Source organism: Balaenoptera acutorostrata, chromosome 8, assembly GCF_949987535.1.
Source record: "Balaenoptera acutorostrata chromosome 8, mBalAcu1.1, whole genome shotgun sequence".
NCBI classification, from domain to species: domain Eukaryota; kingdom Metazoa; phylum Chordata; class Mammalia; order Artiodactyla; family Balaenopteridae; genus Balaenoptera; species Balaenoptera acutorostrata.
Genome location: NC_080071.1, coordinates 90,611,901 through 90,638,670, shown reverse-complemented (window position 1 = coordinate 90,638,670; position 26,770 = coordinate 90,611,901). Strand labels below are relative to the sequence as shown.

Below are 26,770 nucleotides of genomic sequence, written 5' to 3'. Positions count from 1 at the left end.
AAGGGAGGGTGCTCAAGCATCTGGCTGGAGGAAGTGAGGGGACCCGAGGACATGGCCATGCCTCCAGCACAGACCCGGCAGCCATCAATCAGCCTGGCCTCGCATCCTGCTTCAGCCACTTTCTAGCTGTGTGACCTCGGACAGGTCATGTAGTGTCTTTGAGCCTCAGTTTCTCCATCTGTAAACAGGGATGATAATAATGCTACCTGCTACATAGGGCTGTAGTGAGCTCACATGAGGTATCACAGGTGACACCCTCCAAGCAGAGGAAGTGCTGGTCTGTGCTGGCCGTAATCTTGCGTGTGATGCCCTGTACAGTGTGTGTGGCCCGGGCCTGTCTCGCTCACTATTTTGATTGCTCCACGCCAAGCTGCCTCGGGTACTGGGATTGAAACTTGTGATTCTGAATTCTTAAACTCTGTGGCTCAGGGCCTAAAGAATAACGCTGACCGTAGAGTGGTTGGCTGGTACCGTTTCCTCTCTGAACGTCCTGGCGTCCTGGCATGTGTGGGACTGGAATACAGCCAGCCCGGGGGTCGGACTGGCAAGGGGATCAAGCTGAATCCACTTTTGTCTTTGAACGCGCATAATCTGCTTCCCTTGGTACGTAGTGCTGGCGGAAGCAGACTCAGCCAGTGTTCCCGGTGATTTTTCCATCATTTATTAAATGTCTGCCTTGGTTTAAGAATCATACCTGCTGCCTTAATGATGTTTAAAGAAATACAAAAATAGGAGTACGTAACACTGCATTCTCTGTGGCTGGAGACCGCTTTTATCTGTCACCATTTTGCACAAAGCACAAATTGTTGCAAAAATACCCGAACTCTGCTCTCATGGGGGCGCTTTGAAGAGATTGTTAGGTGCGTGGCAATTATTCATGGGCCCACGGTAAGTCCCAGTGCTGTCACGAAGCCCCGCTCGCCCTGGAGGGGCTCAGAGCCACCTTCCAGAGGAAACCACGGCCACAAAGGCGCAGCCACACGGAGACGAACAAATGGCATCATGGGGGCCCTGGTGCTAAAACAGCTTTTCTCGAAATGAGCAAACTTGAATCAACCTGGGAGCGGGGCGTAGGCTGTAATTAAAACTCCTGGCCCAATTCCCTTCGTTTGCAGCAGAAAACTATTGGCTTATTTCAAGCCAAACTGAGTCGAGGCTCGGGGTCCTGGAGCAGATCGCACAGACCCCCAGCGCACCTGACCACAGGTGGGAGAGGGCCGGGCAGCGCCCCCATCCCGCTGTGAAGGAGGCCACAGGCCGCATGCGCAGTGCAGCCCCGGGAGTCCCCCCGCCGTCCCCTGGGGTCAAGTGTGCCCCCCAGAGGGAAATGCATTTACAACCCACCATTTCTCCTTGCAGGTGGCCCGCCAGCTCCAGCCCTCCGTGGTGTGGATTGGAGACACCGAGAAAACCTTCTACAAGAAAGTCCCCAGCGCCGAAAGGAAGGTGAGGGCTTCTCATTTCTTAATGCGGCCCTTCCCCTCCTCCAAAGGGGCCCCGTACCAGGGACTACCTCGATTTTTCAAGACGGTCTTGCTTTTTCAAGGGAGGAAGGAAACCGAGGGGCAGCCGTCTCTCTGCCTTAAGCCCTTGTCTGCATTTGAAAGGATCCAGTGTCTGATTTTACGAGGCATAATTTAGAAGAAATGAAAAAAAAGTATGGAGAAGGGGGGAGGGGAGCGTTAAACCCAAACCTACCGATTCAGGGGTAAGAAACAATTGAGAGAACTCCGCTCAGTTACAGCAAACGGCACACATAGGAGTTATTATTAGGATTTCCTATTGTTCATCATCATAAATAGCAAAAGGCCTGCAATTTATGAACAAAGACCGTCCAAAGAACTGCCAAGCGCCCCACATTGGGTGTCCCCGGGGAGTCTTCTGTCAATTGCTTCCTTCCTCCTTTTCTCTCCTTTCAATGGCTCCCCTCCCCCGCACTTCCCCCCCGCAAATCACCAGCAAATTTCCCACAAGTTAAAAAAAATTTGCAGATACACATGATTGTTATTCCACATCAATTTGCACCAAAGCAAATAGTGGTTAACTGTGAATTTCTGATTAAATTCATAAGGATTTTAATCACTTTTGCTCCTTATGTATTATACATCATTTTTAGCAGGTAGAGATGATTTGGATAAAGAATGAAAGCTGAATCTTTTCTTCCCCAAATGAGCCTTGATTGCCCTGTCATTTTAGAAACTCTTAAGAGGACTCATTTATTATTTAATCTGGGAATCTGGTAGGTAGCTCCCTCTGCTGGCGAAGTTGGTACGTTAAAAAAAAAAGTCCACATACAGTAAAGCAACTATACTCCAATGAAAATTAATTTTTAAAAAACAACAAAATAAAATAAATCTTTTAAAAGGCCACATACATGTGAACTTGAAGGCAGCAGTTACTACGATAAGTCTAAAGAGAGATGCAAGGCAGTGTGTGATCCAAGGTGTCACACACTTCACGTCACCAGCTTTGTCTCATTAATGGGCAAGGGCTCTCCTGCTGGACATCAGCCTGGAGAATGAGAATTCACGACATGTATGTTCCAGCCCTGCTTTGCCCTTCATCTTAGTTGGCTGTGTGTCCCTGAGCAAGTAATTTAACCTCTCTGAGCATCCACTTCCTTAACTATCTAATTAAAGGGCTCCAGAGAGAACAGCCTCTGAGTTCGTGAAGCCCCTCTCGAATTCCCTCCCATGACCCCCTCGAGCTGTCGGTTTGTCGCCAACAATTACGTCTGCTCGTCTGTACTCCTCAGTGGGTCGAGAGTAAGAGGGATGGACATGCCCGTTTGAGAGAGCCAGAGGGGCCCTGGGGGAAGGGCTGGTGGGCTTTGAGGGAGCGTCAGGCAGGGAACGAAATGAGAGTTCAGTAGACGCCCCCCCTAAGGGGAGTCCCTGTGAAAGAGCAGGGAGCCGGCAAAGGAGAGTCTCCAGAACCCTCCCCTGAATAGGCCCTTCCTTGCTGACCCCGAGATGTTCTCTCCAGCACAATCTCTGATTCCCACAAATATAGTCACGGACTAGTCATTCCTGCAGAAAATGAAGGCCTTTGGTGGCACAGTCTTTGTTGCGGACAAATCGGACATTTATTCTGTCCACCTCTGCATTAGAAGAGTCTGTCGTCTGTCCGGGGAATTAACTGCACTGAGGACTGAATCACAACCTGGGAAAATCCCAGGATGCCTGATGAATACAAGCAGAAGGGTCCCTAGGCCCCCAAATGTCCAGAGGCCAGCTGGGGGCCTGAGCCAGCCCAGGCACAGACAGAGCTGCAAGGGGCAGGCACAGCCCTGCAGCAGTGCAGGGGCCCCAGCTCCAGTGCCCCGGCCAGGGGAGAGCACGGTGGGCAGAGAACCACTGCCTGTGCATCCTCCAGCTCGACATCCTGGGCCTGCCCCTCGGAGAGCAGGCCTGCAGGGTTCCTGCTGCCTTCCTGCCTCTGGGGCCAGCGCTGGGCCAGCTCTCCTCTCCTTCCCACCCCACCTCCAGCCTCTGACTCCTGTCCTTACCCAAGCCCCTCAGCCTCCAGGGCCTGGGGCAGTCATGAGCATCGGACGTCCAAGCTCTGGAGGTGACCACCAAATTCCAAGGGCAGCAGCTGCATCCGCCAACGAGAGGCACCAGGAGGTAGCACGACCGGTTCCACATTGCATCACCTGGCCATCCAGGAACCCGGCGTCCTTACTGCCACCCAGCCCAGCCTCCGTCCCAAAGGCTCCCCCGATCCCCAAGGTGCTGAAACCTAGAGAAGAATGTCCACCTGCAGAGAGACCACCACCTACAGCCACGACACAGAGCACTCCTGGCGTCCGCCCAGGGCATTGGAGGAATTCCAGGAACGCTCTTCGAAAAAAACTCTCACCCACAATGACTAGCTCCACCGTCAAGGCCTCCACCTCTGGGCTCAGGCCCTTTAGGAGGTACAGTGTGGAGGCTCGTGCAGTCGTAAGGAGGGAGGCAACGGAGAAGGCCAGGTGGCAGCGATGGCTCCTGGGTGCAGAGTCGGGCACAGGGACCCCTAGGGCTGCTGCAACAGGCAGAGGACGCCCAGGGGGCACAACGCGTAGGTCAGGAAGCTCCTAGCACCCTGGGAGGGAGGCGGCCTTCCTGTGTTTTGCAGGAGAGGACAAAGGCCCGAGAGGGCGCGCAGCTGGTCAAGTGCAGTGCTGGGACTCAGAGGCAGGACCCCCTCTCTCCTTGCCTGGATGCAGGTCCGGTGTTAGCACTGGCTTCCCGGCTGACCCTCCACGCTTCCACTACACCTGTGTCCTCCCTCCTCCCCTCTTCAACCCCCAGGCTACTTTAAACCACATCCTGAAGGCTGCCCGTGGGGCCTTCAGGTCTTAGAGGCGAATGTGTCAGGCTCCGGAGTCCCCTGGACCCTGACCACCCCTGCCCTCCACGTTGTCCTCAACACCCAGCCCCCAGGGACTTGGCAGATGCCTGGACAGCGCCCTCCCTCTCCCCTCCCAGGAGGAGGGCCCTCCTTTCCACCCTCTGAGGCTGGAGCCGTGGTCAGCTGTTGGTGTGTGAGGCGAACGCAGTAAGGAATGAGGCAGGACGGGCTGCTGCTGCGTTCTCTGCTCCATTACCCCCAGGACTCCATCCAGCAGGAGCCCCGCCCACATGACAGTAGGGCCTCCGCGAGGGAAGCGCTGGCCGGGTTGGAGCTGGCTGCTGCCGTGGTTTAGTGGAGCTGGCTGCAGAAAAGCAAATGGAAACTGCCGCATGGGTGTTAGACACTAACTTGAAATTGCCCACAATGATAAGGTAGTGTGGGGCTGGCAGGTCCAGCGGTCGGGGCGACTGAGAAGGTTGCCAGGTGATGGTGGGGATGTTGGCTGACACGATGGATGAGCACGCCAGTCTCATGCATAATGGACGCGGCTCTGAACCGGAACAGGGGTGGCCCAAGTGCAGAAGAGTGTTGGCTGAATGTACTCACCTTTCATTTCCATCCCCTCCTGTTGGGACTCGCCATCAGTGAAGATGTCACTCTGGACGCAGCCCAGGATCAACATTTGTTATCCAAACAGGCTAATTAAGTTCGGTCATCTCTGCCACTGTCAGGAGACACAGACAGCAATATCATCTCCTGCCTCAGAACAGGCAGGACTGCACCACTGTCACCATGGCAACCAGGCTGCTGGGGATGGGCTCAGACCTTGCAAGCGTGTGTCTGCCCCCACAGAGTAGTAGTCTCCAGTCTCAGCAGGGTCCTGGGGTCAGTCCTTCTTCCACCGGTCTTTGGGCAGCTCCATGTGCACCCCACACACGCCCCAGTCGCCCCTACCACCTTGCGTTTTCTCCATCAAGCTTCTTAAAAGACTATTCTCACCATCCCCGCTCACTCTTCAACCCGCCACTGTCCACTTGATGCTCTCCAGCTCCATGGAAACTGCTCTCACAAAGTTCTTTGAAATCCATTTCGCCAGTGGGCCCCAGCTTGTAAAACTCTGTCCTCCCTTAGCCCCCATAGCCTTCTCCTGGTCTCCTCAGACCCCACCAACACTTTCTTCTGTGTCTCCTTATGCACTTCTACCCACCCCTTAAATACACTGGTGCTCACTGAGATTCCATCTCAGGCCCACAGACCTTTTTGCTCTCCTCGCCCTCCTTGGGCACCAGCTTAACAAATCACCCCTAAGCCAACGAGTGCCCCCACTCCATCCCCAGCCTGCAGCTCTCCCCTGAGGCTCAGGTGCAATCACCCGGCATCACCCAGAATCACCCATGGGATACCTCCCCCACAATGCTGCCAACTCAGGCCAAACTCCTCCTCCATCACTACCTACCACATGACCCTGCCCCTCCTCCTGCCTTTTCAAAGGGTTACGTTTTTAGTATAACAACTTTTCATAAGAGAGCTTTGGATCCACCCTGGTAAAATGAATTCTGAATATCTCCAAACTCTCCAAGCCTTGTCTAAATGCAGTGGATTTTTTCCTGGCACAGGTGTAGATATTCCTATAAGGAATATTCTTCCAGAATCTCAGCAGAGGTCTTTCCTCAGCGGCATGAGGCCTAGGAGGTGCTCCTCAGAGATGAGCAATTGACGTCTCATCATCCAGTGCAGTGGAAACTGGGGGAGATTTTTACACCGTCATTTTCAGCTCCGTTGGCAATATTGCTAGTTTCCTTCAAATCATAAAGCCCCCAGTTTTTATGACTCTCCCCTTTAGAAACCTTTCTCTTCAATAGAGCAGACCTAGCATTGATTTCCTACCAGCACTTATATTTCAAGCACTTGTCAGACAGACACATTATACCGTATACCCCTCATGGCATCCCTCCAGGTTAGGACCTATGATTATTCCCATTTCTCAGATGCAGGGACTAAGGCTCAGAGAAGCTGAGTAACCTGCCCAAGGTCACACATCTGTTAAGAGCAGAGCCAAGACTGGGATCAGATCTGTCTGACCCAAAGCCTGTGTACTGAACCATTTGCTACATCATCTGCCTGTTATTATGGAGTTTTTTTCCTTGAGCTTTTTCATTTTTGCACAGAGCCCGACCCCTGAGGGAAGTTCAGTAGCAAAGTCAAGGTCCACCAAACATGCCTCCCTATCCTAGGCAGCCCAGAAGCATGGGTCTGAGCAAAGGCAGGTTTCTGCAAAGACCTGGGCTAGGGGTTGGGGAGCCGCCCCTTCGAGAGCAGGTTTCCATCCTTATGCCCATTTCCGGGATTTCAGGGAGTCTCATTCTGGGTCATCCCTCTCCTGTGCTTTGCCCTCTTTTAAGCTCCTCTGTTGTCCCCAACCCCCATTCATGCTTCCTGGGTGGAGTCCTGCAGGGCCATTGTTCCCTCCTGATGAAGCCAAGCAGCCTCTGGACTTCTGTAAGGTCAGGAGGAAATGATCAGAAGCTGCCTGGTGATCTGGCTTCAGGCCCAGCCTGTGAGATTTATTTTGCTGTAAAAATCCCATCTCTTTCTCTGCTGTGAGTTACATTACAGAACGTCCCTTTAAACTGAATCCAACAACACAGAAAAAGGATTGTACACCATGACCAAGTGGGATTTATCCCAGGCTTAACATCCAAAAATCAATTAATGTAATATACTATATCATTAAAAATAAAGGACAGAAACCACACCGTCCTCTCAACAGATGCAGAAAAAGCATTTGACAAAATACAACACCCCTTCATGATTAAAAAAATAGAAAGAAAAGGAAACTTCCTCAGCCTGATAAAGGGCAACTACAAAAAAATCCACAGCTGACATCATCCTTAATGGTAAAAGACTGGATGTTTTCCCCTTAAGAGTGCCTCTTCTATCCAACATTATATTGGAGGTTCTCACCAGGGCAATCAGGGAGGAAAATTAAGTAAGGCATCCATATTGAAAAGGAAGAAATAAAACTATATTTGTAGATGACATGATCTTGTATACAGAAAATCCTAAGGAATTCACTAAAGCAGTATTAGAACTAATAAACTAGTTCAGCAAGGTTGCAGGATAGGATATAAGATCAATATACAAAAAGCAACATTTCTATACACTGGCAATGAAAAACTTAGAATTAAGAAAACAATTCCATTTATAATAACATCCAAAAAATCAGAATAAACTTAACAAAAGAAGTGCAAGACTTCTACTCTGAAGACTACAAAAACATTGTTGAAAAAAGTTAATGAAGACCTCGATAAATAGAAAGATACATCATGTTCATGGATTGAAAAACTTATTATTAAGATGGCAAGAATCCCCAGATTGATCTACAGATTCAACACAATTCCCATCAAAATTCCAGCGACCTTAGTTGCAGAAATTGACAAGCTGATCCTAAAATCCATATGGAAATTCAAAGGACCCAGAATAGCCAAAACAATCTTGAGAAAGAACGGAGTTGGAGAACTCTCACTTCCCAGTTTCAAAACTTACCATAAAGCTGCAGCAATCAGGACAGTGTGGTACTGGCCTAAGGAGAGACATATGGGCCAATGGAATAGAACTGGTCCAGAAATAAACCCTCACATTTACAAAAAAATTGACTTTTTTGACAGAAGTGCCAAGACAATTCAATGGAGAAAGAATAGTCTTTTCAACAAATGCTGCTAGGACAATTGGATTGCCACCTGCAAAAGAATGAAGTTGGACCCCTACCTTGCACAGTTAACCAACAATGCACCACAGACCTAAAAGCAAGAGCTAAAACTATAAAACCCTTAGAAGAAAATAGAGACATAAATCTCTGTGACCTTGGATTAAGCAGTGGTGTCTTAGATACAACATCAGGAGTACAAGCAACGGAAGAAAACTTAAACTGAACTCATCAAAACTGAAAACTTTTTGCTGTAAAAGATATCAACAAGAAAGTGAAAAGACAACTCGGAATGGGAGAAAATATTTGCAAGTCATTAATCTGACAAGGGACCTGTATCTAGAACATATAAATGACTCTTACAACTCAATATTAAAAAGACAAGTAACCCAATTTAAAAAATGGGCAAAGGATCTGAATACACATTTTTCCAAAGAAGGTATACAAATGGCCATTAAGCACCTGAAAAGATGCTAACATCTTTAGCCTCCAGGGAGGTAAAAGTCAAAACCACAATCCGATACCACTTCACACCCACTAGGTTGGCTAAATAAAAGGAAAAAGTAAGAAAAACAATAACAAGTGTTGGTAAGGGTCCAGAGAAACTTAAATCTTCTGCTGTCTGCTAGGATTGTAAAATGGTGCAGACACTTTAGAAAAGTCTGGCATTTCTTTAAAAGGTTAAACATAGAGTAACCGTAAGACCTAGCAATTCAATTCCTCTGTACATACCCAAGAGATATGAAAACATTAGTCCATACAAATCTTATACACAAATGTTCATAGCAGCGTTATTCACAACAGCCAAAAAGCGTAAGAAAAACAAATGTCCATCAACTGATGAGTAGATAAATAAAATGTGGCATAACCATACAATGGATGTCATTCAGCAATTAAAATGAAGTGCTGGGCTTCCCTCGTGGCGCAGTGGTTGAGAATCTGCCTGCCAATGCAGGGGACACGGGTTCGAGCCCTGGTCTGGGAAGATCCCACATGCTGTGGAGCAACTAGGCCCGTGAGCCACAACTACTGAGCCTGCGCGTCTGGAGCCTGTGCTCCGCAACAGGAGAGGCTGCGATAGTGAGAGGCCCATGCACTGCAATGAAGAGTGGCCCCCGCTTGCCGCAACTAGAGAAAGCCCTCGCACAGAAACGAAGACCGAACACAGCCAAAAATAAATAAATAGATAAATAAAAATTAAAAAAAGAAAAATGAAGTACTAAAACACGCCACAACATGGGTGAACCTCGAAAATGTTATCCTAAATGAAAGAAGCCACACACACACATAGAGACACATATTGAATGATTCTATTTATGAAATATCCAGAATATACAAATCTGTACAGACAGAAAGTAGATTAGTGATTGCCTAGGATTGCAGAAGGAGGTTGGGGGAAAATGGGCAGTGACTGCTAATGGTTGGGGTCTTTTGGGGGTAACGAACATGAAAACGTTCTAAAATTAATTGTGGTGATGGTTGCACAACTCTGTGAATATACTAAAAACCACTGAATCATACATTTTATTTTTTTAATATTTTAATTTTATTGGTGAATCATACATTTTAAATAGGTGAATTATATGGTATGTGAATTATATCTCAAGAAAGCTGATCTATACCATAATAATGATATAAACATAATAATAGATAACATAGTATAATAATAATAGATATTTTAAGTCTCCTTTGCAGCCCTCAATCGCTATAGGCCCCTAAACAGGAAGGGAGTTGGGGGTGGGGCAAGCAAGGCCCCCCCGCACATCCCCTCTGAAAGGCAGGGTCCCCAGAACAGGGGGAGGAGCAAGGTTCTGGAGTCACTAACTCCGTGCTGGCAGCTGGGGACCGGCTCATGAACTCTGGGTCGCAGACGTCGCTTGGCCTCCTTGTGCCTCAGGCCAGCATCTCCGGAGTGAGGGTGAGGACGGGTCCCTCTCCTGGGGTGGCTGCGAGGATAAGGTGAGAAGGTTCATGTCAGGCACCGAGCGAGATCCCTGGAACACAGGAAACACGCAGTAGATGCTACCAGTACTACAGAAGCAGCCTGGGCGTAAGAAGTAATGAGCAAGGCAGACGGGCCGGGAAGTAACAAGCTGCCCTGTCCTGGAAGGTCAAGGCAAGCCCCCAACCTCATGCCTCATTGGAGCCAAAAGTTTCTGCAACTTCCCACTGGGCTTTCCTCCGAACGGGCCCTCGGCCTGGCGTCTTGCTCTTTCTCATCCAGTATCTTCCCTGCACCCCGTCAATCCAGACATGGACCTGGGCCTTTCTGTTGGTCAAACAAAAGGAAGGAGGAAGGGGCGCGACACTGGGCTCCCTGCATGGCCACAGCCCATTCCCTCCCCCTTCCCTCCCCGGTGTCACCCACCCAGCTCACACCCGCCCTGCGGACCACACTCCTAACCCCACCCTCCCCGCCTCTGCCCAGCAGGCTGCTGTACCAGGTCTGACTCCCAATTCCACGGGGCAGCCAAAGGGCCTCCCAGGGAACGGATCCCCCAGCACAGGAGTGTCCTTGTCCCAAAGGCCCTGCAGCCATGCACAGCTCTGTCACCCCCCTGCCTCCAGTTTCCTGCCATTCGCTTTTATTCTCGAGCATGGAATTTATCCCACGCCCACTCCCTTCCCTAGATGTTGCCAGCCCCTTCCTGCGGGCAGACGTGCGGGGCTGTCGTCCGGCCAGGTGTGCAGGACACACAGGGCCAAACAACAGGTGACCTCGTCTCTATAGAGCAGCTCACATGTGCTGGGGCGGTTCCAGGAAAGCCCCAGGATAGGTGGGATCTTTAACTCTCTGGCTCAATTGCCCCTGAGCCAAATGGGAGCAAAAAAGGCCCAGATTGTTCTTGGGTGTCTCTGTGGAGGCCCCCCCATCACCCCTAGCCACTTCGTCTTCTCTTGCTGCACTAGTTGTGGTTGATTTAAAGCCCGTGCGTTGCCATGGCAACGTGGCCAAATCTGACACGCCCCCCCCCACCCCACCCAGAGGCCAGAAGTTATCCTGCCTCGGGTACCTCAAGCCTTGCTCCTGTCCCTCATTAGTGCTGAGATTATACTGAAATAATACAGGTTCAAACTACATCCAAACTGCTTCAGAGAGAAGTTTCACACTCTTATGTAACCAGCTGTTTTCAGATCTGAGATCCAAGACCTTGGTCCTCATTGTCACGGCCGTCAGCAAAGGAAATCTTGAGTTCACCTTCAAAACAGCTCAGAGGAACACACTGGAAACCAATTCTCAATCCCAGCCAGCTTCCTTCCGCTTGGAAATCCGCCCTGCTTCCCATTCTTAGGGTTAAGATGCTAGAACGTTCGGTCAGGTGCTTCCTTCCTTCCCCCTTTCCAAATCTGAACACCGGATTTAAGGAGAGGAAGTGCCAGCGGTTCAGACCATGCAAACCAGGAACCACGTCCCGAGACCCGGCCCGGAACAAACTCTAAGCCAGTGTGTTTGGGCATCACTTTTTAGCAAATGTTTGCCACAGTGCATCCAAGGCTATATTTTCTTTTGTTCTTAACTCTTGTTTTCTTTATGTGGGCTCATTTTTTTCCCTCTCTCTTCCTCCCAGATGGAACCTAAGCGCCTGAAAAAACAGCTTCCCAAAATCCTGAAACTCCTGAAACCAGATGACAGGATTCTGATTGTGGGGACAACACAGCGACCTTTTGACGCTGAACTTCAACCTTTTTGCAAAGTTTATCAAAAAATTATTTTGGTTCCCAGACCAGACTATGCTTCCAGATATGGCAAGTAGCCCTCACCCCTTCCAGTATGCAGTAACCGAGGCTGGGCCGTCCGGTGTGGGCTTGCAGGCATGTGGGCTTGAGCCAGGAGGGTGGCCTTTGTCACCCAGTGACCATCAGAAGGTGATGTAAGTCCCAGTGCCCCAGGACGTCAGCCGAACTCCAAGCCATAAACATAAACACCAGGTCCCAAGAGCAATAGATCTCTGTTCTGTTGTTAACATAATTCTTTTTACCCAAGACAAAAGGAAACTGGCCAGGGGTTATTATTTTGAGCCCTGAAGGAGACAAAAGCCCCTGTGGGTGAGAATTTTTCTTTTGACAGGTAGATTAGGGTCACTCAGCTTGTCCCCGTGGTGGTGATGTCTTTCCCATGCAACAGCATTTCTTTTCACCTGGTCGATTTTTTTTTCCAGGCTCAAAATACTAGTCCAAGAGAATGTTGATTTACTTAAACACTAAATACAACAAGAGCTTACTTTTTTCCATTTTTTCCCTTGGATAGACAGATTCAAAATCACTTCTTTTGAAACCTATTTTTAAATGGGAACAATACAAAAAAGTGACCCTGGGAGGCAGTGCAGTGAAATCGGGAATAGCCGTGGCACGTGGGTTCTGACGAGACCTGGTTCTGATCCTGGCTCTCCCACCAAATAGCTGATGACCTTGAGAAGTAGGCTGACATTCTGAGCCTCCATTTTCTCAGCTATAAAGTGGGAGAAGTGTTCAGTTCACAGGGCTGTGGTGACCCTTATATGAGATGGCTAGAATGCCCAGCCCCATCTCAGCTCCCGGAGAGCACGGGTGGAGGGGGAGAAGGCGGTGATGGTGGGCGTGGAGGAGGAATATTTAAATGGCAGGTTGGTAAATGGCCCAGGGAGCCGGCAGTGGTGCTGGTGGTGCTTTCCATTATCGATTGCTGTGTGACAGACCTCCCCAGTGGCTTGAAACCACAAAGTACGCCTCTCATGATTCTGAGGGGCCACTGGGCTCAGCGGGGGACTTCTCCCCGAGGTGTTTCATGATGGTGCAGTAAATGGCGGCTGGGACTCCAGTCATCTGAAGACTGGACAGGGCTGGACATCCAAGACCGTTGCCTCCAGGACTGTGTTGTTGCTGGCTGTCAGCTGGGAGCTCAGCTGGGGCTGGTGATCAGACCTCCTATACCTGGCCCCTCCCCGTGGCCTTCCACAGCACGGCAGCTAGGTCCCCAGGGGGAGCATCCTAAGGGGAAACGTTTCAAGAGGTTCAGGCGAAAGCTGGAAGGATCCTTGTTACCCAGCTGCAGAAGTCACACAGAGTCACTTTCACCACACTCTGCTGGTCAAGAGAAAGTCACAGGGCCAGCCCAAGTTCAAGGACAGTGGACTACACAGCATGTGAATACCAAAGGTGCGACTCATTGAGGGGTTGTCTTGGCCACCCATGGTAGTGGTGGTAGTGGTAGATTTGGTTTAGAGATGATGATGGAGGTGTTGGAAATGGTGGTGATGGTGACCGCAGCCTGGAAGTGATGGAGATGCTGGTGGTCATGACTGCAGCCTGGTGGTGATGGAGATGGTGGTGGTCATGACTGCAGCCTGGGGGTGATGGAGATGATGGTGGTCATGACTGCAGCCTGGGGGTGATGGAGATGATGGTGGTCATGACCACAGCATGGTGGTGATGGAGATGGTAGTGGTCATGACCACAGCCTGGGGGTGATGGAGATGATGGTGGTCATGACTGCAGCCTGGTGGTGATGGAGATGGTGGTGGTCATGACTGCAGCCTGGTGGTGATGGAGATGGTGGTGGTCATGACCACAGCCTGGTGGTGATGGAGATGGTGGTGGTCATGACTGCAGCCTGGGGGTGATGGAGATGATGGTGGTCATGACCACAGCATGGTGGTGATGGAGATGGTAGTGGTCATGACCGCAGCCTGGGGGTGATGGAGATGATGGTGGTCGTGACCACAGCATGGTGATGATGGAGATGATGGTGGTCGTGACCGCAGCCTGGGGGTGATGGAGATGGTGGTGGTCGTGACCGCAGCCTGGGGGTGATGGAGATGCTGGTGGTCATGACCACAGCATGGTGGTGATGGAGATGATGGTGGTCATGACCACAGCATGGTGGTGATCGAGATGATGGTGGTCATGACCGCAGCCTGGGGGTGATGGAGATGCTGGTGGTCATGGTGGCGGTCGTGGTAGAGGAGATGGTGGTAGCAATGATGTGGTAGCCATGGTGCATTGCTGATAATAATAAAAACTATTAGGTCAGACTTGGTTTCTATTAATCCTTCATTAGTCACAATAGCACCACCAAAACAGAGTGGATATATGGTCCTTTCTGGTTGATCTTAAGTTCCTGGTCAGTGTGATTTGCTAGAAGAACAACCCTTTACTCTCCATACATTATAAACTCTTAGCTTATTAGCCACTCCGTTTGCCATATGCATTCGTTTCTGTCTTGATAAAGTGTGATCATAATCACAATGTTATATGCAAAGCACAGGAAGACTTTGGGCCCAGTTATTTCTCCACCCATCTAGGGACTTCTCCATCTTCTGGGGCCTACAAGCCCTCCACTGGATCCTTTGCAACCAGCCAGCATCAAAGGAAAAGAAAGAAAGATAGTATAAATGATCTCTCAGGAGATTTAGGGACCAGACTGAGGAGGGGCCAACAGTTCTTCTAGCCACATTGGCCAGAATGAGTCACGAGGCCCCACCAAGGTTCAAGGGGGCAGGGATGTGTAGTTTAGCCAAGGAAGGAGTCAATACAGAGATGGGTGAGCACCAGCGTTCTCTGCCCACTACAGAGGATTCCACGCTCCTGGCTTCATCAGAGCTTTCCCACTCTCATGCCCCTTGGTTAGATTCTCTGTGTCTCTCTGTCTCTCTGTTTCTCTGTCTCTCTGTCTCTCTCTCTCTCTCTGTATTGTATATATATTTTAAGCTATCTTAATGGAATAAGGTAGAGTATTATTAATTTTCAGGGGCTAGAACATTATTCTTGACTTTGAACAGTTTCTATTGTTTGACAAAACCACAGGCCCTTTCAAAATGAAGCTATTGATGTATAACAAGGACAGTTGTGTTCTTTTGATAAAGTGCCAGGCCTCTCTAGGTACTCAGATCACAAGACAGATTCCAACTTGAATCCCCTCACGGCAGCATCGTGGGAGAGGAGGGAGGAAGCATCCCTTCACCTGTGCGCGGATGATAAACCTGCAGCAGTGGTCATCTTGGGCCCAGGGCTCTGTCCACTCAACCACTTGTGTCTCACATATTTCTTTCTCGGTAGGTGATTTGTTCAGGCTGCCATTCTCGCCAACATCATAAATGCTGTCCAGCGTTTCCTCCAGTGACCTTGAAGTTACCATAGCCACAGTGGCTGGGACATCTATCTTAAAGAAAGACTATTCCTGTCTTTGCAATGATCAAAAACGGTCTCTTGGGGCTTCCCTGGTGGCGCAGTGGTTGAGAATCTGCCTACCAATGCAGGGGACACGGGTTCGAGCCCTGGTCTGGGAAGATCCCACATGCCGCGGAGCAACTGGGCCCGTGAGCCACAACTACTGAGCCTGTGCCTCTGGAGCCTGTGCTCCACAACAAGAGAGGCCACGATAGAGAGAGGCCCGCGCACCGCGATGAAGAGTGGCCCCTGCTCGCCGCAACTAGAGAAAGCCCTTGCACAGAAACGAAGACCCAACACAGCCATAAATAAATAAATAAAAATTTAAAAAAACAAAAAAACGGTCTCTTGCAGCCTGTAAAGCCTGAGCTGCAAATCCGTAACTTGGGCCCTTGCTTGTCCATCTACCTGCTGGCAGCAGAGGGCCAAAGGTGCATGGAACACTCACGATCCAACGTCTCAGATTCTCCAGGCGGTGCGGGGGAGTGACGGGGCTGAGAAGAGAAGGGTAGATCAGCCAGAGGAAACACGGTCCTTAAGGTTTACCAAATATAATTCAATATCTACCTCCTTTCCCCAAATCAAGCGGTTTCCTTCAAAATGTCTCTGCAAAGAAAATCCACCCCCAGGTTGATTAATGCCATGTCTAGTCCCGAGAAATCCCTTTGGGCTTCCTTCTCTCCACGTTCCTCATGCCTCCTCCTGCCTCTCCTCCCCGGGGTCTGTTCCGCTAATAACCCGATTCATCACAGGCCCCCCACCTTGGACCCTGTGTCTGCTCAGAGGGGTCCAGCCCATGTCTTTCTTTTTTTTTTTTTTTAACATCTTTATTGGGGTAATAACTGCTTTACAATGCTGTGTTAGTTTCTGCTTTATAACAAAGTGAATCAGCTATACATATATATACATTCCCATATCTCCTCCCTCTTGGGTCTCCCTCCCCACCCACCCTATCCCACCCCTCTAGGTGGTCACAAAGCACCGAGCTGATCTCCCTGTGCTATGCTGCTGCTTCCCACTAGCTGTCTATTTTACGTTTGGTAGTGTATATATGTCCATGACACTCTCTCACTTTGTCCCAGCTTACCCTTCCCACTCCCCGTGTCCTCAAGTCCATTCTCTATGTCTGCGTCTTTATTCCTGTCCTGCCCCTAGGTTCTTCAGAATGTTTTTTTTTTTTTTTTAGATTCCATATATATGTGTTAGCATACGGTATTTGTTTTTCTCTTTCTGACTTAACTTCACTCTGTATGACAGACTCTAGGTCCATCCACCTCACTACAAATAACTCAATTTCGTTTCTTTTTATCAGCCCATGTCTTTCAATTTTTGTGGAATTCTAGACTGCGGAGGCCAGAAGCTCATCCAAATCACATTATTCACCCTCTTGTGCTTTTGCAAAATCCCAAATAAAAATGAATTTTAAGAGACTATGTCGTCTCAAGCACTAGCCAGGATAGAATCAATTGGGAATGCCAAAAGCAGAGAAGGGGCCCCAAAGACCAGATTCCTTTCAGCCTAAAGAAGGGGAAGGGGATGTAGATTAGTCTGAAGAACTGAGAAGCCCTCTACATCTGAGAAAGGAAGGTAAAACACAGCAGTAGGTCCAGAGAGCCCCTCAGCTGCCTTGAACCTTTCTGTAGCCCTGGCCTCTGGTCCTCACGGCCACGCCCATTGCCAGCCCCCAAGCCTGTTGTGCTTTTGTGCCCACCACCACCCCCACCTCCCCCGCTGGACCAAAGGCTTGGCAGCCTGCTCGTGGCTCCAGTACTGGCTGTGGGGCTCCCACTGCAATGAGCCACCAGGCTGGAGCTCCCTCCGCGCCTGAATCCCCTCTTTGCCCCAGAGCAGCTATTTAAGGGCCAAGAACCCATGATCTGGTGGCTTTGTAAAAGCAGTAGAAGCTGTTCTTTTAAAGGCTAGTAAGTCTAGTTCATCAAACATGAGAAGGAAGTCAAGCCTGATTCTCTTTCCCCTTCTCTGGATCTGGAGATGGCTGGGGGCAAGTGGGCAAGTCCCACCACAGCTGTGACTGCACCACCATTAAAAAATGATGAGCTTGGGGAAGTCTTCAATGTTTTAGGTATTTTGACGAAGCTTGACCAAGACTTTACACAAATATCATACATGTTCAGTGTCAATAGGGTGTTTACATGTCCACACTAGGCCAGAGTAATTGTCATTTTTTGCATCACTTTTTTTATTGGAGTATAGTTGATCTACAATATCGTGTTAGTTTCCGGTATACAGCACAGTGATTCAGTTGTATGTATATATGTATATTCTTTTCCAGATTCCTTTCCCTTATATGTTATTACAAAATATTGAGTAGAGGTCCCTGTGCTATACAGTAAGTCCTTGTTGGTTATCTGCTTTATATATACTAGTGTGTATCTGTTAATCCCGACGTCTGCATCACTATTACTGAATCTTTACTTGCAGGGATTTTTGTGTTAAAATACAAGGAGGCTGTGACTTTCATAGCTTAACAGGGAGGCATGGGAGAGCAGATATTTGTTGCTGGGAAGCCCTTAGCCCTCACTGTTTGTCCCCTCCACGCTGCAGGTAGGAATTTCACCCACGGGTGCCCAAGTCTGAAGCTGCTCTGGGTTCCCAGCCTGGAGTATCTACCGGGTCCTCAGGTTTAGGGGTTCTCACCAGTGACTGTCCCATAAAACGTGTTCCCTTCTCAGCTCCCAGAGTCACCACTCAGACCTGTTCACACGGCTTCTAGATGTTATGAATGAGGACAGGAGACAGACGACATCCCAAGGGATGGAGTCCTCTGGTTGCTCTAGTTGCTGTGTGTTTTTACCACGGGTTGTGTCTCCTCATGTCTAACTCTACAACAGTTGTACTTAGATAAGGGTAATCCTCCCCTGCTCCAGTCTGTCTTTTACACAGATATGCTTAGAAATACTCTGTAGTTTACTTTGTGTTAGCTTTTATAATTGATGTTTTACTGAGCATTAGGAAACTTTGGTACAAAGTGGAATGACTTGATAGTAATAAAATTACAGAAATAACAGTAATAAAGCTACAGAAGAGAAAGTGTCCACCATATGCCAGAACAGTTTCTTCCAAGTGATTTGTACACATTCTTGTCCTTATTTCTCATAGCAGCTTGAGAAGTAAATCTTTCTACTCGCACTTTTACTTTAGATGGGTTCAGGTTCAAATAAACCCACCAAGGAAGTAACAGTGTAGACGCAAGAGGAAGATGTTGCTTCAGGCAAATTTGGGGGCCCCCGTGGCCCTTGCTGGTCTCACTGCAGCTTTCAGCCCTTGATGGCTAACCTTCCACCGTTGGAAGACACCACAGGCCCCATGATAACATGTACCCCTTCCCAGCAACTCAGCTCACCTTGGGGCCAAGGATCCCCCACCAAGGAGGACAGTGGAAGCGCATTGTTGGAATAACTCGTGGCCCCAAAAGCCAGACTCTGATGTGGGTCCTAGTTAAGTTCCAAGTCATTCTATCCCTTGACAGTCATTGGACCTTTTCATTTCATCAGGTAGTTTTGGATCAATGTATTTGGACGATGCAGTCATGTCACACACCTGACGGTGCTCAGATCATGCAATAATCTTCACTTTTTAAAAAACTGTTTCAGATATTCCTCAAAGAAGGTCAAAATGCTCTAGAGACATCTGGCCAAATCTTCTCTGTACCGCGGCTGGTTCTGATATGGAAGGCCTTACCCCTGCCTTCATCCTTCCTCACTGTCTGGATAGAACTAAACACACCACAGCAAGTCTCATTTATTTCCCCGGAGCCTCTCTTGACAGAATAGACATAGTTCTCGAAGTGTAATCTCGTCTCAGATGTTGTATGGGGACCATCCTATCTCTAAGGTTAAGTAAACGTCAGGGATAATTTCATAATTCATCTTCACAGCGTCCCTGTGTTCTAAGTGAAATCTTCCGGTTACCCCGGGTCCCACTGACCCACACAACAACAGGACACCCATCTGGTAAATCTGTTAATCTGTGCATGTTTTTCCATTGTTGGGGGCAGAGAATAAAGGGTCCAGTTGCTCTGTCTAATAGGACATGTGAGACAGTGTCTTACACCCAACGGGAACTGAGCGCTGCCATAGCTGATAGAAATTGGACTCTGCATTCCAATTCCACACATAAAAATCATGTGAGAAATAAACTTTATAGCTCAAACAAGTCAGACTCCTACTTAGCCAAATGCCATAGACACCCACGTAAATTTCCAATTTTGGAAGATTTTGAACATCTTGGAAGGTACCGCCCTAAAACTATACTGACCCCAGTTTAATTTTTCCTTGTCAGTTCAAGGGGCTCGTAGTCTGTAGACCTCAGGGCCATCGATGTGCATCCCTTAGGGTTGAAAATCACTCGGGGCAGAGCATTTGGTTCTGTGGCTTCCTGCTCATTTGAATTACAAATTGGAGCAGACCTCCGGTGCTCTCCTTTCTTGGTGAGCCGCAGCTTTGTCCTGGGAACTGGGTTAATGCTGCTTTCTCTGTGGTGACTCCTGTTCTCTGTCTTTTCCATCATTTTGGATACAACAGTTTTGTGGAAAGAGATCATTCAGCGCAACGGCGGAGTCATCACTGGTGCCTTGAGTGTCAGTTGCCTGGCAAAGATCAGCGACGGCTTCACGCAGGGACACATCGTCCAAGTGGTGAAGGAGGTGCTCACGGAGCGGAGAATCCGGCAGCTATCTCACAAGCCGCTCACCGCCCCCGAGTTCATCACGTCTCTCACCGGCATGAGTCCCGTCTACCAAGAGGAAGAAGAAAGCTTTAAGGTAAACGCAACGCCTATCTGGCCAGGTCCTAGCAGCAAACACTTGTCATATCACCTCCTCCCTCCAATCTCCTGGGTTTCATGCATTTGGACTCTACCATACCCAGTAAAATTTAGAAACTCGAAATTTGGGGGCCACAATATTTTTCTGGCCTTAGCAGTAAAGCACATGTCTTCCAAATTTTAGGAAATTTGTGATCCATGACCTTATAAATGAACAGCCAAATTGCAGAATTGAGTAGCAGCTTCAAAACCATTGGATTTGCACACATACACATACACACACACACACACACACACACACACACACCTCTCTTGGTTCTCACTGGTTTTTACTTCATAATCACATAATGGAACAAGTTTTACATAGAAAAAAACATTCCCTAAACAGTGTACTTCCAGCCAATGCTGCTTTTGCCCCATATTTGCGCTGGTACACTTCATCTTCCAGTACACTTGCTATAGGAAATCACAAGAAAATTCGCCAACATTTAGTTTTCGTATTTTTGAGCACACTCTGATATGTTCACAGAACTTTTTAGATCTGGAAGAAACTTTGAGAATTGACTCTTCCATATCCCTCGATATGGGAGGAAAAGAACTAGCCAAGGGTGATGTGTCTTTTCCAGGCACAATCCGTTTTAGAGCCTTCGGCCCCAAGGCCCAGGCCAGCAGGCAACCCCTCCAAATCCTTTTAATAAGAATGAGTACAGCTGTGTTCTCTTTCGGAACCTAAAGGTAGTTTTCTTGGCCAACTGGAAACAAAAGGGAGGAAAACTGTATCCATGCAATTATATCCACCACCATCTTGGCCATGCAGTCACCGGAAAGAGAGCTGGAATTCCCGTTCAAGCCTCTTGTCTCTGAAAGCCTGCTTGGGATTAGGAAAATTCCCTCTACGACGTGTCACTTTTCCACCAACTCTAGAAACTGTTTCCCTTCTGCTTTGCTGCTGATGCTTCAATGATGGTTGAAAATAGTCTCAATACTGATCCCCAAAATAATGATCTGCACAAGGGTTGACAAACTTTTTCCAAAAAGGGCCAGATAACAAATATTTTAGGCTTTGAGAGCTATGCAGTCTCTGTCACAACTATTAAACTCTGCATCATGGCGCAAAAGCATCCAGACAGAGAACATAAATGACTAAGTATGACTGAGTTCCAATAAAACTTTATTTGCAAAAACTTTATTTGCAGACCAGATTTGGCCCATCAGCCATAGTTTCCTGACCCCTGCTCTAGAAAAACTCAAAAGAAATATTTCCAACTCCAGGCTGGAGATTTTGCCAAGTGTCTGAATCAGTATACTTGTTAACTATTTAAACCTTGTTAGTATTAATTGCAAATATTCATCCTCTTCAAGCGATATATCCTCTTCAGAAATCCCTAGGTTATTTCTCCTTTCTAAAATAATTTTTCTCCTTATTTTGAGGAACTAAGCTTAGGTGTTAAAATCTATGCTTTCTCTTAGCTGGGTTTTTAACTTTCTGAAATGATCTCTAGAAGTTTTTCTATCTGTTACAGGTGCTTGAGGTCCAATTACTGGAACCGATCACACTAATCAAAACAAGGAAATGCTACCATTTTGTAACCTGGGATGAGAAAGCATATGCTTCTCACATCCACTCTTGGCACATTTGATCACTTTTTTCATTTTTCAGGGAAACGAAATCATTTTACCACCATCACCACTAACCCCATCCCCCCCATCCATTTCTTTTTTTTTTTTAACATCTTTATTGGAGTATAATTGCTTTATAACGGTATGTTAGTTTCCACTTTATAGCAAAGTGAATCAGCTATACATATACATATATCCCCATATCCCCTCCCTCTTGCATCTCCCTCCCACCCTCCCTATCCCACCCCTCTAAGTGGTCACAAAGTACCGAGCTGATCTCCCTGTGCTATGTGGCTATTTCCCACTAGCTATCTGTTTTACATTTGGTAGTGTATATATGTCCATGCCACTCTCTCACTTCGTCCCAGCTTACCCTCCCCTGTCCCCGTGTCCTCAAGTCCATTCTCTACGTCTGCGTTTTTATTCCTGTCCTGCCCCTAGGTTCTTCAGAACCTTTTTTTTTTTTTTAGGTTCCATATATATTTGTTAGCATACAGTATTTGTTTTTCTCTTTCTGACTTACTTCACTCTGTATGACAGACTCTAGGTCCATCCACCTCACTACAAATAACTCAATTTTGTTTCTTTTTATGGCTGAGTAATATTCCATTGTATATATGTGTCACATCTTCTTTATCCATTCATCTGTCGATGGACATTTAGGTTGCTTCCATGTCCTGGCTATTGTAAATAGAGCTGCAATGAACATTTTGGTACATGACTCTTTTTGACTACCATTTTCTTAATTGTTTTGGGTTTGTTATTGTAGGTCTTCTTCTCTCTTGTGTTTCCTGCCAAGAGAAGTTCCTTTAGCATTTGTTGTAAAGCTGAATTTTGTGGTGCTGAATTCTCTTAGCTTTTCCTTGTCTGTAAAGGTTTTAATTTCTCCATAGAATCTGACTGAGATCCTTGCTGGGTAGCGTAATCTTGGTTGTAGGTTTTTCCCTTTCATCACTTTAAATATGTCCTGCCACTCCCTTCTGGCTTGTAGCGTTTCTGCTGACCCCACCTCCATTTCTGCTTCCTGTTGTATCTCCAGGACTTGGCACAGCGCCTTGTCCCACCTAGATGTTCAGTTAACTTGTTTAGTGGCAAATGGGTTGAGCAGATGGATAGATGGAATGAAACTGTCACTCTGCCGAATAATGTGATTCCATGGCTGTAGTTGCTGGTAATCAGGTCTATCATTTTCACCCTGAGGAATTTCACCCAGCTGTGCTTCTGACAACGTGTCAGACTAGGGTCTTGCAGATTCTCCAAACACATGTACCTGCACAATGGACATGATGGAGAAAATATTGAATGATAATGATGTAATAGTTATAATAGTGTTAGCTAATACTTACGACTACTTATGTGCCAGACACCCAGTTAGACTCAGTTAGACCACACCATTTACCCTATTTTGCAGATGGGGAAACTGAGTTATAGTGAGGTGTAGTAGGCAGAATATTGGCTCCCCAAAGAGGCCTACATCCGAGTCCCTGGAACCTGGGCCTATGTTAGGTTACATGGCAAAGGGGAATTAAGGTTTCAGATGGAATAAGTTTGCTAATCAGCTGACCTTAAGACAGATTACCCTGAATTATCCCTGTGAGTCCAGTGTAATCATAAAAGTTAGAAGAGGGCACGAGAAGAGAAACCAGAGAGATAGCATGAGGAATCATTGAGACTCCAGGTAGCACAACACTGCTAGCTCGAAGGTAGAGATGGGGCCACAAGCCAGGAAAGCCGGTGGCCACTGGAAGCTACAAAAGACAAGGGGACAGATTCTGCCCTGGAGCTCCAGAAAGGAACACAGCCTGCAGACACCTTGATTTTAGCCCCATGAGACCCATTTTGGACTTCTGATCTACAGAACTATAAGATAATAAATGTTTTTTTAAGCCATGTGGTAATTTGCTGCAGCAGCCAAAACAAAACAAACAAACAAAGAAAAACCACAAGAGGCAAAATGACTTGTTCCAGGTCACACAGCTTAAAAGGAGTAGAGCTAAAATTCAAATCTCACTCCAAAGCCAATTTTGTTGACCATATTCCATACTGTGCCTCAATAAATTAGGAGTCCATCACCTTAAGTACTTGGCCACCTCACCTTACATTGAAAGGTGAGTCAATGCTAAAAGGAGAATGAGAAAATCCCCAAGTGCCAGAAACAAAGATAAATCTCAAACACAGGGACAACCAGATGCCTGGCATGTAGCATAGAGAGAAATAAATGATAGAAAACAAAAAAAGATTAGGAGTTGTAGAAGATAAAATGACAAATCTGCTGCTTCTATGACTGGATCTTTGATATCCCAATATCACCAAGGAGCATGAGCTTCTAAACACCCTATAAGTCCTGGTTCTGGATGTGGGTTTAGAGAACCACGTGGAAGCAAGTGCAGTACTGCTAGGGAGGTAGGTATAATGAGAGAGAGACCAAAACAAATCTGAAAATCAAAATTCCAAAACATTTTAGGAAATCTAGTGTTACATACAGTCTTCAAACAAAAATGATTAAAAGACAATAGTTTAAACAAAAACATTTAGATTAATATGATTAAGATGTTCAAGAAAATAAATGAAGGCATAACTTCCATTAGAGATGCACACAAAGTTTTGAAACAAAGACAGGCAGAAATGGAATAAAAACAGATAATTAAGAAAAAAATCACAAAAAGAAAGCTTTGAAATGAAAAATAAGGTAACAAACATAAAAAGCCAAAAAATAAAAGAGGTGTGAACACTAGACTAGACATGGTCAAAGAGCAAATTATCAGACTGGAGGATGGTCCTGGGGAGCTCCCCCCAGAAGGCAACATAGAAAAATAAAACCATAAAACCTATAAACTGCAAGTAAGAACCTTTGAAGACACTGACACCCAACTAATAGCAGTTCTAGAAGAAGAGAAGAAATGTCAGAGAAACAATTATTTGAAGAAATACTTGCTGAGAATTTTCCTTAATTAAAGACGTGACTTCTTAGGTTAAAAACAAACTCCACATGACCAGCAGAACACATGAAACAAATCTACACCTACATGCATTATTGTGAACCTAAGAACAAGGCAACAAGCCAGTCTTAAGATACCAGATTACCTGCAAAGAAGCAATTGGGAGATCAGACGTCTCCTTGGCAAAAATAGACACCAGAAGAAAGTGAGAGTATATCTGCAAAGTGCTGAAGAAAAATAACTACCTAGGGCTTCCCTGGTGGCGCAGTGGTTGAGAATCTGCCTGCTAATGCAGGGGACACGGGTTCGAGCCCTGGTCTGGGAAGATCCCACATGCCACGGAGCAGCTGGGCCCGTGAGCCACAATTACTGAGCCTGCGCGTCTGGAGCCTGTGCTCCGCAACAAGAGAGGCCGCCATAGTGAGAGGCCCGCGCACCGCGATGAAAAGTGGCCCCCACTTGCCACAACTAGAGAAAGCCCTCACACAGAAATGAAGACCAACACAGCCATAAATAAATAAATAAATAATTTAAATTTAAAAAAAAAAAAAAAAAAAGAAAAATAACTACCTAAAATTTATATCCAGCTAAACTAACATCCAAGAGATCAGAAAAAATAAAGACACTTTAAGACACACAAAGACTGAGATAGTGTCCTACTCACACATTTCAGAGTGCAGTTTGGAAATATCAAATAAAATTGAAGATGCTCATGACCTACAATCCAAGAATTCTATTTCTGTGTATATGCCCCAGAGAAGTTTTCTCATTTGTGTATAAGGAGATATAAAAATTGTGAATTTCAACACCGTTCATAATAACAAAATATTGGAAATGACCTATCTGTCCGTTAATGGGAGAATTGATAAATAACTTGTAGCATAGTCATTTAATGAAATATTATAACCACAGAGCTTGTAAACCAAAGTGTTTCTCAGATTTCAAATAAATGTGAAAGTTGAGAAAAATGTCATCACAGGGCCAATTGCAATCATTAAGTGCTTTGGGGTATTTTGGCTCCAGTATTTCTGCCATGTTTTTAACAGTATTCCTCAGTCCAGCTGCTGGTGGCCTTGTCTGAACCATGGGGAGCCATTCACATTACCAAGAAAACCTACACCTTCGGGATAGAGCAAGATTCCCAGGAAGTCAAGTGACTTAGTTGGGAAGGGTCGTTGGTTAGATCTGGCCAGTGATCCTCCTTAACTGTTAACTCCTTGAGATAGAAGTTTCAAATTGTATAGAAATAGAAGTTGGTAAACCCACGTAGAAAGAATTTGTATTGAACATACATTAAATGCCCAACATTTAATGGCTGCTTGCCCCCTTCCGTTCAGTGAGCTTTTCTTTATTTTTAAGGGCATACTAGTGAATTCACATCATTTTGATATTTTCCTGAACGTCTGTTCGATTTCAGGACTGGTACGCCAAGACCCCTATGGGTAAAAAGCGAGCCTTGGCATTAAAAGGAGATAACAAAGAAAATGAAAAGGACAAAGGAAAAGAGAAGGAGAAGAAAGGGAAAAAGGAGAAAAAGAAAAAGTAATGCCTCTCTGAGGAGCCAGGGATGGAGGTGGGCCCGACTCTCCAGGTAGGAGATTGACCATTGCCTGTCTGAAGACCCACACTGATGCCCTACGTCCACCAGCCCTGCCCTCTCTCAGTAGATCTTTGTAGGCTGACCACCAAGTTAGTTGTGCATAACAAGTGTTTCTAGAGCTTGTGATTATTTCTTAATCTATATGAAGTTTGTATATAAGCAAAACTCACTCTTCACACACTCCACAATCTATCCCAGTTGGACACGTCATCTCATCGGTACTAGTTGCTAAATTTAAATTTTGATAGTTAGAAAATACTCTAATCTGGCAACTAGTAAATTCAGTCAGTCATCGGTACTACTAGCTTTTTATTAATAATCTGTATATTATCTCGCACATATTTTAATAAATTAATTCTTTGCTCTATTCATATATTCTATATAATGGAGTAAAAACTTTTTCTTGGACTGACTCAGTAATTTGGTTTCTGGAGCTAAAAAGGATCTTTTAAATGAACGCTTTCAATCTTCTGACTTTGAAGATGGGGAAACTAAGGCCCAGGGTCCCACAGCTAATATTTGGAACATTGGGACTAAGTCATTGCCTCTTAATTCCTGGGTTCCTGCTCTTGAGAAGCACTGGAGCGCTGGCAGGCCAATGGCTAGATGAAAACTACGACCCAAAAAGGGGGTGAA

General features: G+C 46.7%; 1 protein-coding gene across 1 annotated transcript in view; it reads left to right on the top strand.

Annotated features, from left to right (window-relative positions):
* IQCA1 (IQ motif containing with AAA domain 1) overlaps window positions 1–26,559 on the top strand; it is a 171,894-nt gene extending 145,335 nt beyond the window's left edge. The window contains exons 16-19 of the mRNA XM_007184769.2: window positions 1,360–1,446; window positions 11,614–11,791; window positions 19,735–19,973; window positions 25,952–26,559. Coding sequence (XP_007184831.2) covers window positions 1,360–1,446; window positions 11,614–11,791; window positions 19,735–19,973; window positions 25,952–26,080 — 633 coding nt within the window. The 3' untranslated portion in view covers window positions 26,081–26,559. The remainder of the gene's footprint in view (window positions 1–1,359; window positions 1,447–11,613; window positions 11,792–19,734; window positions 19,974–25,951) is intronic.
* Window positions 26,560–26,770: the final 211 nt, after the last annotated feature.